At 42.9% G+C, this 15,319-nt stretch overlaps 1 protein-coding gene across 1 annotated transcript; it reads left to right on the forward strand.

Moving 5' to 3' along the window:
* The first annotated feature begins 1,484 nt into the window (after positions 1-1,484).
* On the forward strand, positions 1,485-15,031 carry LOC115755191 (probable LRR receptor-like serine/threonine-protein kinase At3g47570). Its single transcript, XM_048279655.1, has 4 exons — positions 1,485-1,732; positions 3,531-3,734; positions 12,221-13,488; positions 14,494-15,031. Exons 1-4 carry the CDS (start codon positions 1,485-1,487, stop codon positions 14,859-14,861), a joined length of 2,088 nt encoding a protein of 695 aa, XP_048135612.1. The 3' UTR covers positions 14,862-15,031.
* Positions 15,032-15,319: the final 288 nt, after the last annotated feature.

A 15,319-nucleotide genomic window follows, 5' to 3' on the forward strand; every position in this document is an offset into this window, starting at 1 on the left:
TGAACCAGAGGTTTGAGGGTATGATGAGCCGGATGATGGAACGTATGATGGCTGCTACTGTTGCTTCTGCTAAGCACCCGACCGGTCCGACACCTCAGAACGTCGTCTCTCCAACCCTTCCCGCAAGCAATCCCGAGAAGGCTTCCGAGCATGTCCTTGATTACACCATGCCGCTAGAGGATGTTGTCATTGCTGGCGCTAGCTCGAGCGCCCCATCACCAGCTCCCATCTCCCAAGCCAGCCCCGTGACTATGGGACCGTCCGTTGAAATGGCCAAGTTATTGGCCCAAATGGAGCAGCGAATCCGTGAGATGGAAGGAACGCACAGCATACCCCGGATTGACCTATCGGTCTTTTCAAAGGTCACGGTGCCAGAGAAGTTTAAGATGCCCGATTTCGAGAAGTATGATGGGACTTCTAACCCGGTCCAGCACGTCCGGATGTATCAGGCAAGAATGAACAAGCATGCGACCAACGGCCCCCTAATGGTTCGGACTTTCCAGGCTAGTCTAAAGGAAGCTGCCATGAGATGGTATACGGACTACGAGATCTATCGGATGGATGATTGGGAGAAGGCAGCTAATGCTTTCGTCAAGCATTTTAGCTTTAATTTGGACGTACTCACCACCGGAGAGGATCTTGAGCAGCTCGAGATGAAGAAAGGAGAAACGATCAAGCAGTATGCCACCAGGTGGAGGAACGTGGCATCTCAACTGAAACCGGTTCCTCCCGAGAGGGAGCTCATGAAATTATTTGTTTCCACCCTGCCACAGGTTATGAGAACTCGAGTTTTGGGATCCGCTGCCACGTCATTCAGCCATCTCATTGCAATGGCTGAAGAAGTCGAGAGTGGCATGAAGAAAGGTTGGTACGGTGATGCCGCCACGACAACCAAAAGGTTTGCAGTAAGGAAGGACAAGGAACCGGCCCCACAGGTCAACATGACCTACGGCCAAAAGCCCATGACCCGGACGCCGGTCGTACTGATTCCTAATCAGCAGCAAGCTAATTTCGGCGCGCAACGACAAAGAGGGAATCTAAGGTCCCCTCGGCGGTTTACCCCTCTACCGGGAACCCCGTCGCAGGTACTCGCGGTTCTACGTAAGAGAGGCTTAGCGACTTCCGAGCCTCTGCGACCCAGTAACACGAGCTCGCCGAGATACGATCCATCAAAGAAATGTGATTACCATTGTGGGGAGCTTGGACATGATACCGACGGCTGTTTTTTATTGAAGCATCGGATTCAAGATCTACTCGATTCCAAGGCATTCTCGTTCCAGGGCAGCAAACAGCCGAATGTCGAGAACAATCCTTTGCCGGATCATTCAAATAAAGTTAATGCTGTATTTGGGCTAGGAATCAGACAGGTTGGTGCTGTTAAGGTTGAAGTAGCCGATATCCTCGACGCTCCGATCGGGCGAGGATATTATAAGGTCGGTGAACCGATATCAGTCGATCGGTTGAAGGAAAAGGTCTCCGGTCTCATGAAGAACGGATTCATAGTTTGGACAGGTCAAGCCGGGACGGTGGCCACCATATCCCGGATCGTCATTGATCGGGATCGGGAGCTTGCAGCCTTAACCCAACCCGGGACCTTTCGAGAGTCTCGGATAGAAGATGATGATGTGACTGACTTGATCAAGAATGACCCCGGGGTGGCAGATATGCCCGCCTTGGAAGATGCAGTGGATGATGAATTCGGAATCGTCATTGCCTCGCCCCAGCCTTTTCCGTATGTTAGCGACAAGGCGGTTCCTTGGTCCTACGATCTTGCCACGATAACAAGATCGGGACGTGCTTATAACGATGACCGGCCAACTAAGCAAGTTGCTGAGAAGGATGCTAAGGAATTCTTGGCCGTGATCAAAGCGAGTGAGTATAGTATCGTCGACCAATTGCGGAAGTCACCGGCTCAAGTGTCCCTACTTGAACTCCCGCAATCATCCGAGAAGCATCGGGAGTCCTTAATGAAGGTACTCGATCAAATTCACGTACACGAGAATATTGAGCGGGACAAATTGGAGAATTTCGTAGGGACGATCCTTCTAAAAGATCAAGTCGCATTTGCTGACGATGAGATTCCGCTCGAGGGGCGCGGTCATAACAAAGCTTTGCACATAACGGTCAAACACAAGCAAACTCACGTGGCTCGGGTACTTATTGACAACGGGTCGGCACTGAATATTTGCCCATTAGCCACATTGAATCGTCTTGGAATCGACTTGGCTAAGTTGCAGACGGCCAAGACTTCCGTCCGGTCGTTCGATGGCGTGAAGAAGGATGTCCTGGGGCAAATCAACTTGGAGATTCAGATCGGGCCTTCTTTGTTCGACGTTCTCTTCCAGTAATCGGATATTCCTTCGGCCTTTAACCTTCTCCTAGGCCGTCCTTGGATTCACAACGCCGGGGCAGTCCCGTCAAGCCTTCATCAAAAAATTAAGTTCGTGGTCGAGCAGAAGTTGGTGATTGTCCACGGAGAGGAAGATTACCGGATTTTCAATGAAACAGCTATCCCTTACATCGAGCCGGCGCATGATGAAGAAGATTCTTACCATGCTTTTGAGATAGTACACACCATCCATGCATCTCCGGAGAACCCTTTACCCATTCCGGAAGTGTCATCTGCATCTCTTATGGTGGCAAAAGTAATGGTCGGTTGTGGTTTCGAGCCTGGCATGGGTTTAGGTCGGCACGGCCAAGGGATCCGCACACCGATCAAACTTAAAGAGCAGTCCCACACGGGTGGTTTGGGATATCGAGGGTATACCCGCCCTAAACGTGACAAGCAATATACAACTGGTCGGAGCAAGGAAGAGCGCAATCCTTTGCCACCGCCCGTACACTACCTTCCGATTGGTGAAGTGACCGGTGGTTTTGATGAGTTGAGCCGGTTTGAGGATGATCGCGGGAATAGTGTTCCCTGAATGCCAAAATGCTAATCCGATGATACTCGACAAAGAAGATGAAGACCTCGACCTTGCCGGTTGGTTCGATAATCTTACTATTGCTTCTTGTATTGGAAGAGACCATAGAGGTTGATGGCGCATTTGTAGAGGAGCCTAATATAGCACATGAACTCCCGAAGCTATCTGTCGATGCCACGTTAGACGATCCGCTGGAGGGATTGGTTTCAGAGTAACACTTGCTTATTTATTTTCATATTCCCCTGCGTGGGACATTTCCTGCTTTCCTTTAGGTTACATTACTCTCGTAGGATTTTGATTCAATGTCGTACTTCCCTTTCAATAAGATGTAATTCATTGATTTGATATCAATAAAATTACAATCAATTTTTATTATGATCTTTGGAATCTTGTCGGAGTATCCCAAACCAACCCAATGACGATAACCAACGATTGAACAATCCGTCATCTATGGTAAGCACCGAGGGTTGGACTCCGCCAAGATTTCTCGTCCCGGGGTCTTCAAAAATAAATAAAAAAAGTGGCTAAAGGTGCTCGATTTGCAAAGAAATGCATCGAATATCTAAACCCTGTTTGTCCTCCTAATTTTCCTATTTCTTGTTTCAGGGGTAAATGGGAAGAGGGAGACCTAGCGGATTCCGGAGTATACGACTTGGACGAGTTTACTCCCGACTACAAGGAGATACGTCAAGACTTCGAGCAACACGAGACGTTTAGACCTCTAACTGGCGATGAGACTATATCAATCAACTTGGGCGATGAGGAAAATCCTAAAGAGATTAAGATAGGGGCGAATCTTTCCCCGGAAATGTCTGAGCGCCCGATCAAGCTTTTGAAGGATTACCAGGACATTTTCGCCTGGTCCTATGCAGATATGCCCGGTCTTGACCGTTCCATTGTCGAACATTGTTTGCCGATCGATCCTTCGGCTAAGCCGGTAGTGCAAAAGTCAAGGAGGGCCGGACCTGAATTAGTGCGGAAGATCAAAGAGGAGGTCATGAAGCTTCTCGACGTAGGATTCATTGAGACTACGGAATATTCCGATTGGGTCGCTAACATAGTCCCTGTCATGAAGAAAGACGGCCGCATTCGGGTTTGTGTCGATTATCGAGACTTGAACAAGGCCGATCCTAAAGATGATTTTCCCCTCCCGCATATCGACGTACTCGTTGAGATTTGCAGGATTTGAATTGTTTTCATTCATGGATGGTTTCTCCGGGTACAATCGGATCTTGATGAATGTCAATGACAAGTTGAAAACCACTTTCACCACACCATGGGGAATGTTCCATTACCGGGTGATGCCGTTCGGTCTCAGAAACGCTGGAGCTACTTACCAACGAGCCATGGTTGCCCTTTTTCACGACATGATGCATAATGAGATTGAAGTTTATGTCGATGACATGATAGCAAAGACTAGGCATGGAGAAGATCACGTCGAAACGCTGAAGAAATTGTTCGACAGACTCCGAAAGTTCAAGTTACGCCTCAACCCCGCCAAATGTGTCTTTGGGACCAGCTCGGGCAAGCTGCTCGGATTCGTGGTAAGCGGTAAGGGTATTGAAGTCGACCCTTCTAAAGTCAAGGCTATTCGTGAGCTTAAGCCGCCGGCGACGGTTAAAGAAGTTCGAAGTTTGATGGGTAGGCTAAACTATATTGCTCGATTCATCTCTCGGTTATCAGAAACCGCTAAGCCGTTCCTCAAGCTGTTAAAGAAGAATGCGCTAGTCGAATGGGATAGCGAATGTGAGGAAGCTTTTGAGAAGCTGAAGCAAGTCTGATGAATCCACCCGTGCTTGTTCCTCCAGCTACGGGGCAACCTTTAATCCTCTACCTCACAATCCATAGTGAGTCTTTGGGCGCTATGTTAGCCCAAGAGAGGCAGGAAGATGGAAAAGAACGAGCCATTTATTATCTAAGCAAGAAATTCACAGCTTCGGAAATGAAGTACTCCGAAGCAGAGAAAACATGTGCGGCGTTAGTCGGGTGCTTGCACAGGCTTCGGCAATATACCTTGCATTACCAAGTGCTTCTGGTGACAGAGTGCGATCCTATCAAATACTTGCTAAATCAACCCGCCTTAATTGGTAGACTTGCCAAATGGCAAATCCTCATTTCTGAGTTTGATGTTCAATATTTGTCCCAAAAGTCAATCAAGGGACGGGTTATAGCGGATGTCCTAGCCGAAAATCCGGGGCGAGATGATGATGCCTATCATTTCGAGGATCGAATCATGTCGGTAGAGGATTACATCTGGACAATGTATTTTGACGGAGCTGTAAATTTATCTGGATCAGGCACTGGAGCGGTCCTAATATCCCCCGGTGGTCGGCATTATCCTGTGGCAGCAAAGTTGGTATTTCCTTGCACAAATAACATAGCAGAATATGAGGCGTGTATCCTCGGCTTGCGGGCCGCGATCGAAATGGGAGTTACTCGACTCAAGGTGTTTGGGGATTCGGCGTTGATTATCCTCCAAACAGTTGGAAAATGGAAAACTCGGGATGCCAAACTGCTGCCCTACCACGAGTATCTGGATGAATTAGTAGAGGAGTTTCACGATATCTCGTTCGAGTATTTGCCTAGAACTCACAATCAATTCGCCGATGCTTTGGCTACCCTGTCCTCAATGTTAGTCACTAATGGACTTGAGGTTGAGCCGTTGAAGATTGAGGTACTAAGGAAGCCGGCATATTGTATGGCTATGACCGATGAACCCGACGGCAAGCCATGGTACCACGATATCAAGACATATATTCAGAAGCGGGAGTTTCCGGAGAAAAGTACCGCGTCCGACCAAAGGTACATAAAGAAGATGGCCTCAAAATTTTTTCTGAGCGGAGAGAGTTTATACAAACGGTCGTTCAATTCGGTCCTTCTAAAGTGTATAGATTCCACCGAAGCGATCCGCCTAATGATGGAAGTGCATGAAGGAATTTGTGGTCCGCACATGAACGGACACATGCTAGCCAAGAAGATCATGAGGTTGGGCTATTACTGGCTCACCTTAGAGAGTGATTGTATTCAACATGTCCGGAGCTGTCACAAATGCCAGATTCATGGTGATAGGATTAACGTTCCTCCGAACGAGCTGCATCAGTTGTCCGAACCATGGCCATTTTCTATGTGGGGCATCGACGTGATTGGTCCTATTAATCCTAAAGCATCTAACGGGCATCGATTTATTCCTGTCGCTATTGACTATTTTTCTAAATGGATTGAAGCTACATCATACCTGGCGATCACAGCTCGCAATGTCGTAAAATTCATCCGTCGTGACATTATCGCGCGATACGGTTCGCCTGAAGCCATAATCACCGACAATGGTTCAAACCCGAACAACAAGCGGGTCGATGATCTATTCAAGGAATTCAAGATCAAGCATCTGAACTCTTCTCCATACCGTCCCCGGATGAACGGGGCGGTGGAAGCAGCCAACAAGAACATTAAGAAGATCTTAGCTAAGACAGCTGAGAATTATCGCGACCGGCATGAGAGGTTGCCGTTTGCCCTCATGGCGTATCGGACTTCGATTCGAACATCTACAGGGGCAACCCCGTACTCTCTTGTATACGGGATGGAAGCAGTATTACCGGTCGAGGTGGAGATTCCTTCTTTGCGGGTCCTATCTCAAGTCAAGCCGATCGAGGCTGATTGGATCCAACAGAGGATGGACCAGTTAAATTTGATCGATGAAAAGCGGCTTAAGGCCGTATGTCATGGCCGATGCTATCAGCAAAGGGTTGCTAAATCCTTCAACAAAAAGGTTCGGCCTCGACACTTCCAGGTTGGTGACCTTGTCCTGCGGAAATTGTTGCCCATTGTTCCACTTCCAGAAGGGAAGTTCGCTCCAAACTATGGTGGCCCGTATGTTGTGAAGAAGGTACTCCCGGGAGGCGCTTTGATTTTGAATGAGATGGATGGTCGTGTTTTTACCAACCCTGTCAATTCTGATGCTGTAAAGAAATATTATGCTTGATGTGCTCTGACATTTTAATCAAGTTACAATTCATCTAATGAGTGTTCATGCATTATACTTGTACTTGAATTGTTCCTATTCGCATTGTTAATCTTCAATGTGGGAGTTTTCGATAAGGAAATTTCTTTGATTCTGCTGAATTGATCATTTTGAATGAGGAATATCGGGACGATGAAAGGCAAGCCATTTCCTATACACGTCTATATCATAACCCCCAGTGAAAAGAGAGAGTTTCCATACCGACAAGGTAAAGGGTTATCTCGCGAGAAGTATGACGACCAAGATGATATGAGGCATTCATTTCCTCTATCCAAACACCACAGGTTGTCTGTTGATAAACCCCTTTGAACGGCGTTTCATTTCATGCCCCTGTCAGGAACAACCCCACATCGGGGCAATTTTTAGATCAAGGAATGAGTAAAATTTTCTTGCTCTCACTTGCATCAATCTTTGAGTGTATTTATTGCATGCGAATTCTGTATTAGTCCAAGTGCCTTAGACATGACGAAGAGCATTTCATTCTCTACATCATACACATTTATCCCTTTGCAAACCCAATTTGAGCGGCGGATTCATTTCTCGTAACCCAATTGGTGATCATTCTAGCGAGGAATCATTTCAAATCATCTGGCAAATGAGCAAAATGCCTTGGGGCAAACTCGAACTCGAAAGATTTGCCAGCAAAATGTGCGGGATCTGGACATACCCCTTCCTTTTAAAAAAAAAAAAAAAGAGGCGAGAGAAGGAGTAAGAAAAGCAAAGGCTTACCACTCAAAAAAAAAGAAAGAAAGAAGAAAGAGAGAAAGAGAAAATAATGGGCAAAATTTTGAGCACCCCAAAATCCCAAAAAAAAAAAGGGAAATAAAATGGGAAATGCGGCCCGTAAAGAAAAAAAGAGAAAAGGGGGCCATTTCCTGTAAAAGAAAAGAGGAAAAAACTCCTGGGAAAATCTTTGGAATGAAGAGGTGTCTCAGTTGGACGCATTCAAATGTTCCCCGGGGAGTCCGCAAGAATACCATTCTAAGCAAAGAGATGGTCACCAGTCTCATCATTATGCACCCTTTGTTGCAAATAAGCCTTTCATTTCTAGGCCTACCCCGAACCTACATTACAACCGTTACCAAAAGTCTCTTCAGATTAGGGCACTTGGGTTAATGTAGGATTTTGAATTGCTTATAAATATCGCTCGAAGAAGTGCGAGCAAGTTCATTTTTACTTCATTTTGCGGGGTTCCCGACTTGTAAACCCGATGCAGGTGACAAGAATTTCATTTCATCTCAAAGCCAAAAATGACTCATACGAGTCCCCTTTTGATAAACCCTTTGACCAAGCCTGAATTACAGTCCTTGCAAAAGACCTCATAGATTGGTCTGGTCATACTGATTGCGAGAATACTCGGACCCTTGTCAAGTGTGATGATGGCGGTTCCGAGTGTTTTCTCTTACCCGTATCAATGGTCGGGTTTCAAAACCTTTTTCATGAGAGTGAGCGGAAGTCCTTTTTGACTGTAGTTCCTCATTCGATTTGATCAAACTCGTCAAAAGGATCGGACTTATTTCCTTATTGACAAATCCCCATGGAGCTTTGCAAAAAAAAAATCAAGAATTTGTGGACGTGTCATGTTAACAATTGATCATGTTCATCTCAAGTGATTAAACGGGTATGATACAAGCAATCTACCTCGTTTCGTGATTATCCGTTCGGAGAACCCGGGTAAGTTTTCTGAATCCCTTTTCAAATTAACAACTCTTTCGATGATAGTTGTTATAATTGAATTCAAGCAATATGCCTCTTTCGTACTTATCGATTCCATTCGGTGGTACTCCTCTCAAATATTGTTCAAATCGGGCAATATGCCTCTCCTGTCAGATCGTGTAGACATATGCACCGGCGATCTTGACATCTTACCAAATCATAACGACGTAGCTCTTATGGTTTCGGTCTCGGATCACGTAGACATATGCACTGGTGATCTTGACCTTTAGTCGGCTCATAATGACATAGCTCTTATGATTCTCGGCCCTTTTATCAAATCATGACGACATAAGCACCCATGATTTTGATCCAAACCTAATCATAACGACGTAGCTCTTATGATTTTGGTTCACATTTGTCAAATCGTGAAGACATATGCACTGGCGATTTTGACATTTTATCAACTCACAACGACGTAGCTCTTGTGAACTTGGTTTCACTTCTATCGACTCACAACGACGTAGCTCTTGTGATCTTGAAGGACACACATATCTTGCGTCGTCTCGCATCGGAGGAAAGTTTCTGATAACAGATGGGCCTAGTACCTTAAGATCCTCGCATAAGAAGCTTGGAAGTTAAGAGAATCATTAGCTTATGAGGTATCCGGTAAAACAGGTATGCTCGTATGCGATCCATATGCAGGTTTCTTTAATATGGAAAAAAGAGAAGCTTTGGCACATGTCATTTCTTGTTTTGCATGGCATGCATTATTTCCTACCACATTAGAAAATGGGATTAAGACTCCCACCAAAAATAAATTATCATATCATTTGCAAAATTTAGGTTTCAATTTTAGTCTTTGAGCGAAACCTCTACGAGTCTCCACTCAAAGAGGGGCAGCTGTTGACACCTAAATTTTGATTTTTCTAAAATCATCCATTTCGACCATAAAATGAGAACTAGTCATAGTTCTCACCAAAAATAAATTTTTCATGCATTGCATATTTACTCTCTGTCATTGCATATTTATTTAGGGTCACAAGGAATGATCTCTATATTGCTACGTGTCCAAGAGGGATTACCATGGAAAGAAAAGGAGGTACGGGCATAGGAGGAATAACAAGTGGGAGCCGCAGGTGGTTTTTCTTTGTGGAAGTAAGGGGATGCTTTTGACAAATCATAAATAAAGCAGGCCCATGAGTTGTTTTGATTTGGTCATATAACTCTTACTCGTGGCTTGAATTTTATCTCAAATTTAATCTAGCCCATTTTTGGTCATTGAAGCCTTTAGTTTATTACTTGTTGAACTAATTAAGGCCCAAAGACCTTGAAGATTACGTGTGGTAGCCCATAAAGTGAGAAGAAATTTTGCCCACACATGATGACTTCACTTTGGCCGAAATTGATAGGTGTTTAGTTAGATTAGGACTCTTTTAAGGTCAAAATTCAAAATTTATTTAAAGAGTCTTATCTTAACTAAGATTTTATCACTAATTGGCTGCAAATAACAGAAAGTTTTGGTGGATACGGACTCTTAAAATCTAAGGCTTACATTCGATCCCGTTCTAACTAGAACTCTCTATCCAACGATCCAAATTGACTCCTATTCCTACTAGGATTGTCGAGACAAGTTCTATAAATACAAGGCTGCGTTCACGTTGGGAAAGGAGATTTCACACAGACCCTCACTCAGAAAAATTCCGAAAGTTCGAGAGACGCACGGGAGAATTGAGAGGCCAAAAGCTAAAAGTTGTGGCTGGGAATCATCTCGTGGGGGCGTTTTGTTTTATTCCTCCGATTGGCGACCGCTTTCCCGCATACTCCGGTGTTGGCTCCATCTCGCTGACCTTGTGATCCCTTTGATTGCCACGATCGTTACTACCGAAGGTCCGAAACTTTGAGTCCAAGAGGTCCCATCCACAAGACGGTTCAGTTTGCAAATCCTCCGAGCCGAACGTCAACGGGAGCCGTAAGTTCCATCCGCGGACAACTTGGCAAGTGGTTCTTCAAATTAGGTAATTTTCTAATATGTTGATATTATGAGAATATTTGCTCGACATGAATATTTCATGAATATTGCATGATTTCCAGATAAATTATAGTTGCTCAATTTAAAATTTCGAATTTGGGAGCATCTCGGGATATTGTGCATATATACTTTCGGATCACTTTTGAGCGTATCTATGAGGAAGTTTGTTGCTTAAATCTTGTATGTTCGAAAATTTCTGAGTAAATATGGGATATCATCCTTATCTTCCTGGATACTTAGCATATTATCTGGTAATTTGATTGTGAAGTGATTTGGATCATATCTTGCAAGATTGCGATAGATTTTTGAAATGTTTGAGCATATCTCATAGCCAAATCGAATTTTTGAAAGTACCAGGTATATCTATTCGAATATTGGAACATATTTTTTAAAATTTGGAAAGCTATCTAATACACTTTGAAAAATTTCAGAAGATAATCTTTCCATATTTTAAAAGATTTGAAATCCTTTTTGGATAGGAGCTTATCTCCTTGAAAATTTCAGAATCCCTTAAGGATTTTAAAAAATTCAATAAATATTTGCACATCTTTAAACAAAACTGCCCATAACACATGCTCCCCAATTGTGCCTTGTCCCTCGGAAAACGTACATTAAAGGCAACATATGACTTCGATCTCGAAGTACGATCGTGCCCGTACGTGTGAATTAGATATCAAATCCTCGATTTCGAGGAGCGGATCGCTAATTCCTAAATAGAATTTCAAGGTTTGCCCTATGTATATAGGGACGACGGTAATTCTATAATATATTCACTTGCTAACCCTAATCTCGGGGGATGTTGTGAATAAAAATCGGAATTTCGGATTTAAAGGTGTTTTATGGGCAATATTGTTTATTTTTGTTCAAATTTCATTGTTTTCATGGTTTAAATAAATTCCTAAAAAATCTCAAAAAAAGATGTCACGTTTTCTTAAGCTAAATCACATTTCTCTTCACTTTTTGCATGAAAATAATGTCTAATAAAATTAGGACTTTGAGAAATCAATTTCTTAAGTTAAATTAGATATTACTTCACATTAGAGTAGTTTTTACCTTTATTTTTTTCATGAATCCGAAAATACACAAAAATATACCAAAAAAAATACCATCCACGTTGCATAGCATTATAGTTTAGTTTGCATTATTATATTTTCTTTGTCATGCATATTTGCCACGTCATTATGCCATGTCACGTAGTTTTGCCATGTCATTACATCTCATTTGTCATATAGGTAGATTGCATTAGCATTGCATTTAATAAAAGAAAACCCCAAAAAAATTTTAATTCAAATAATCAAACTAAGGATTTTTCATGAAAATCGGGTACCGAAAGGGCATTAATTGAAAAGTTAATGTAACCAAGTCCCCGAATCCATTTAATCTCTGGTTCGTATGAAATAAAGTATTTTCTCCCTAATACTTTATTTAGGTTTCTAATCTACCTACCATAAAAGATTAGTGGCGGCTCCAATTTAAATCTTGGCATGTAATTGAACCTAAGTTGCGATTCGGTAGGATTTGGGAGAGTCCGAATTAGGTTAATTAATCTAATTAACCTAATAATCCGTTAACCTTGAAAAATTCAATTTTTAGGTCGCGACACTCGGTTCCAATCGAAATCATGGGTCTTTCTTCCTTGGCGATCTTCTTCAGTCTAGCGCATAATAATTTAAGTGGATCTCTTCCTTGGAAAATTGGCTCTTTAATAAATCTCGGCAAATTAGATCTGTCTTACAACAGATTGAGCGGCTTACTTCCGGCCTCCATTAGTGGGTGCGTGAGATTGGAATGGCTTCATTTAGAAGCTAATTCTTTTCATGGTCAAATCCCCCAAGCTTTACATCTATTACGGGGTCTACAAGAGCTGGATCTTTCCAATAATAATTTTTCTGGTCCAATCCCGAGCTTTCTTGCAGAGCTCTCACTTCTCAATTACTTGAATATATCCTTCAATGAACTAGAAGGACAAGTTCCAAAGGGCGGAGTTTTTCTTAATGCAAGTGCCGTATCTATTTCTGGAAATAAACAACTCTGTGGAGGTGTTCCTGGTCTAATGCTTCCTCTTTGTAAATTGCCAAGCTCAAACAAGTCTTCTACAACTACGGCCATAGTTATATCTGTGGTGGCTGGCAGTTTGTTATGTTTGGCTTCGTTGTTCCTGTCCGTCTTTTGTTACCGCAAAAAGAAGCAGACGAGAGGCGATGACACGACATCATCGTCCTTGGAGCAACAGTTCTTGAGGATTTCTTATGAAGTACTTCTAAGAGCTACTGACAGATTCTCCGAGACCAATTTGATTGGTCAAGGGAGATACGGCACGGTTTATAAAGGGATTCTTGACGACGGTGCCACGGTGGCAGTGAAGGTGCTCAATTTAATGCAAAGAGGTGCTTCGAGGAGTTTTGTCTCTGAATGTCGAACTCTAGGAACCATTAGACACCGAAACCTTGTGAAGATACTAAGCGTTTGTTCAAGCGTGGACTTTCGTGGCAATGACTTCAAAGCTCTAATATATGAGTTCATGGCTAATGAAAGCTTGGAGGAGTGGCTGCACCCTGGGACTATAGAACAAGATGATGATTGTGGCAAATCGAGAAATCTGAGACTAGTGCAGAGGTTAAACGTAGCCATCGATATAGCTACTGCGATCGAATATATGCATAAGGGTTGTTCTTTAGCAATAGTCCATGGAGATTTGAAGCCAAGTAATGTGCTCTTGGACAATGACATGGTGGCTCGAGTTGGAGATTTTGGGCTTGCAAAGATCATTGCAACAATGTCTACCGAAGCCACAGGAGTGCAGGATCAGGGCAGTTCAACTTCAACTGCGGTCAGAGGATCCATTGGCTATGTGCCTCCCGGTATGAATCTATCATATTTTCTTAATTAGTTTTGGTTGATTGTGATGGTAACATGAAAGTGTTAAAAGTTTCAATAAATAATGATTATTGATGTTATGTTATGCTTCTTATGCTCCGAAACCTCTCTCTCACAACACAATTTCCTCTTTTCCCTATTAATAGCTTCAGCAGAAAAAGAAAATATGTATCTTTGTGCTCGAAAAGACGAATAGTAGCATGTCTTAATCGTATTTGAAATTAAAACGAGAAAAAGCCATCGTAAAGTTGATCAACGAATGAAATTATTTTTCATCAAAACTTGTGAATCCGTGCCAATAAACGGATCAAACATATAGTGCCGTGTCATATCTCAAATTATGTTCACGCACTGAAAAGGGATATTGTCTAATATTGTTATAAAGTCAATTACGGTACGAGAAATCGACAGGAAACTTGTTTCTCTTTTGGTATGCCATGACTTAAGGTGTTGACAATAAGTAATTTCCAGTTGACGTGACCTGTAATTTCCAGTTGACGTGACCTATAATTTTATATTTGTCAAAATATAAATGCACGCTAATATCACACAACATGCACTAATTGACAACACGATGTGCTCTATCCAACTTCCCTGTGACTTGACCCATACTTTTATGTTTGTTAAAATATGATTTTATTTTTCGCTGTCCCTAAACTTCTTGTTTATTAAGACGAATGTACGCATTTTACAAGTATAAATCTATCACCCCCCAACAAATCACTCCAAGTTTCTTCTTTTTCCCCCGTTGGGTTCTTTTTTCCACTTGTGCTTCTTAGGCATTTTGTTATCTTCATTAAAACGACGAGCCTCATGTGGATCCTATGTTGTTAACTGATATTTGGTACACTTTACAAATCCCAAAATCTCATTTCTCTACGGTTGATGTGTTCCGACTTTTGTGACAATTCTTACGTCAGGTGCTAAACATCCCATGTGAATTATCATTTTTTTCTGATTTTTATTTAATGTATAAATGAAATTTTCAGAGTATGGCATGGGACACAAGGTTTCCACACTTGGGGATGCATACAGTTATGGCATTCTATTATTGGAGATGTTCACTGGGAAGAGACCCACTGAAGAGGCCTTTGGGCACCATCTTAACCTTCATAGCTTTGTCCAAATGGCTCTTCCAGATCGGATGATGGACATTGTAGACTTAAGGCTTTGGAAAGAAGCTGGCGATCGACAACAAGAGATCAAGATGAGAGATTGCATAATCTCCGTATTCGAAGTTGGAGTTGCATGTTCAATGGAATCACCGCCGGATCGGATGGACATGACTGAGGCGATCAGGAAATTATGCTCTATCAAGGCAAGTTATGAAACCAGGGAGAGGATGACAGGTATGTAGCTAAGTCAATCTTCTCATTTCATTTTGGAACTCTTTCACTAGTAGAGACAATCATCATGCAAAGGCAGTGCTAGCAAATTGACGTGAACGTCTCCCTAACTAGTCTGCCTACCCATACCTATTCTGTCTTTTTTTAATAATTACACCAATATCTATATTTAAGGACTGTAGACAATGGGTGTATCGAGTTGAGAGTCTACCTATTTCCACCAAGTAACCATGTAAAATTTGATGAATTTGTTCTTCATTTCTAATGCCACGGTCGATGAATTTTTTTATCTGCTTAGTTACCATGCTAGTTCATTGCGCCGCCCCCGCCGCCCCTCCCCCCTCCCTGCGGCGTCCCTCTTCTCTATGTACGCTTGTGCACTAGAACGTGACCTCATCGCGAGATCATGAGCTCAAGGCCAACTGTCGAAGTCGCAGTTGAGCACGAGCTCACTATCAATTAGAAGTTG

Source organism: Rhodamnia argentea, chromosome 5 (genome assembly GCF_020921035.1).
Source record: "Rhodamnia argentea isolate NSW1041297 chromosome 5, ASM2092103v1, whole genome shotgun sequence".
In the NCBI taxonomy this organism is placed as follows: Eukaryota; Viridiplantae; Streptophyta; class Magnoliopsida; order Myrtales; family Myrtaceae; genus Rhodamnia; species Rhodamnia argentea.

Excerpts from the sequence above, each read along its gene's own strand:
- LOC115755191 (XM_048279655.1), top strand. The coding sequence starts at position 1,485 with ATGAAGAACGGATTCATAGTTTGGACAGGTCAAGCCGGGACGGTGGCC. Across the intron at positions 3,735-12,220 it reads GCGAATCTTTCCCCGGAAAT|GTCGCGACACTCGGTTCCAA; the intron begins GTCTGAGCGCCC and ends TTCAATTTTTAG. Across the intron at positions 13,489-14,493 it reads CATTGGCTATGTGCCTCCCG|AGTATGGCATGGGACACAAG; the intron begins GTATGAATCTAT and ends TGAAATTTTCAG.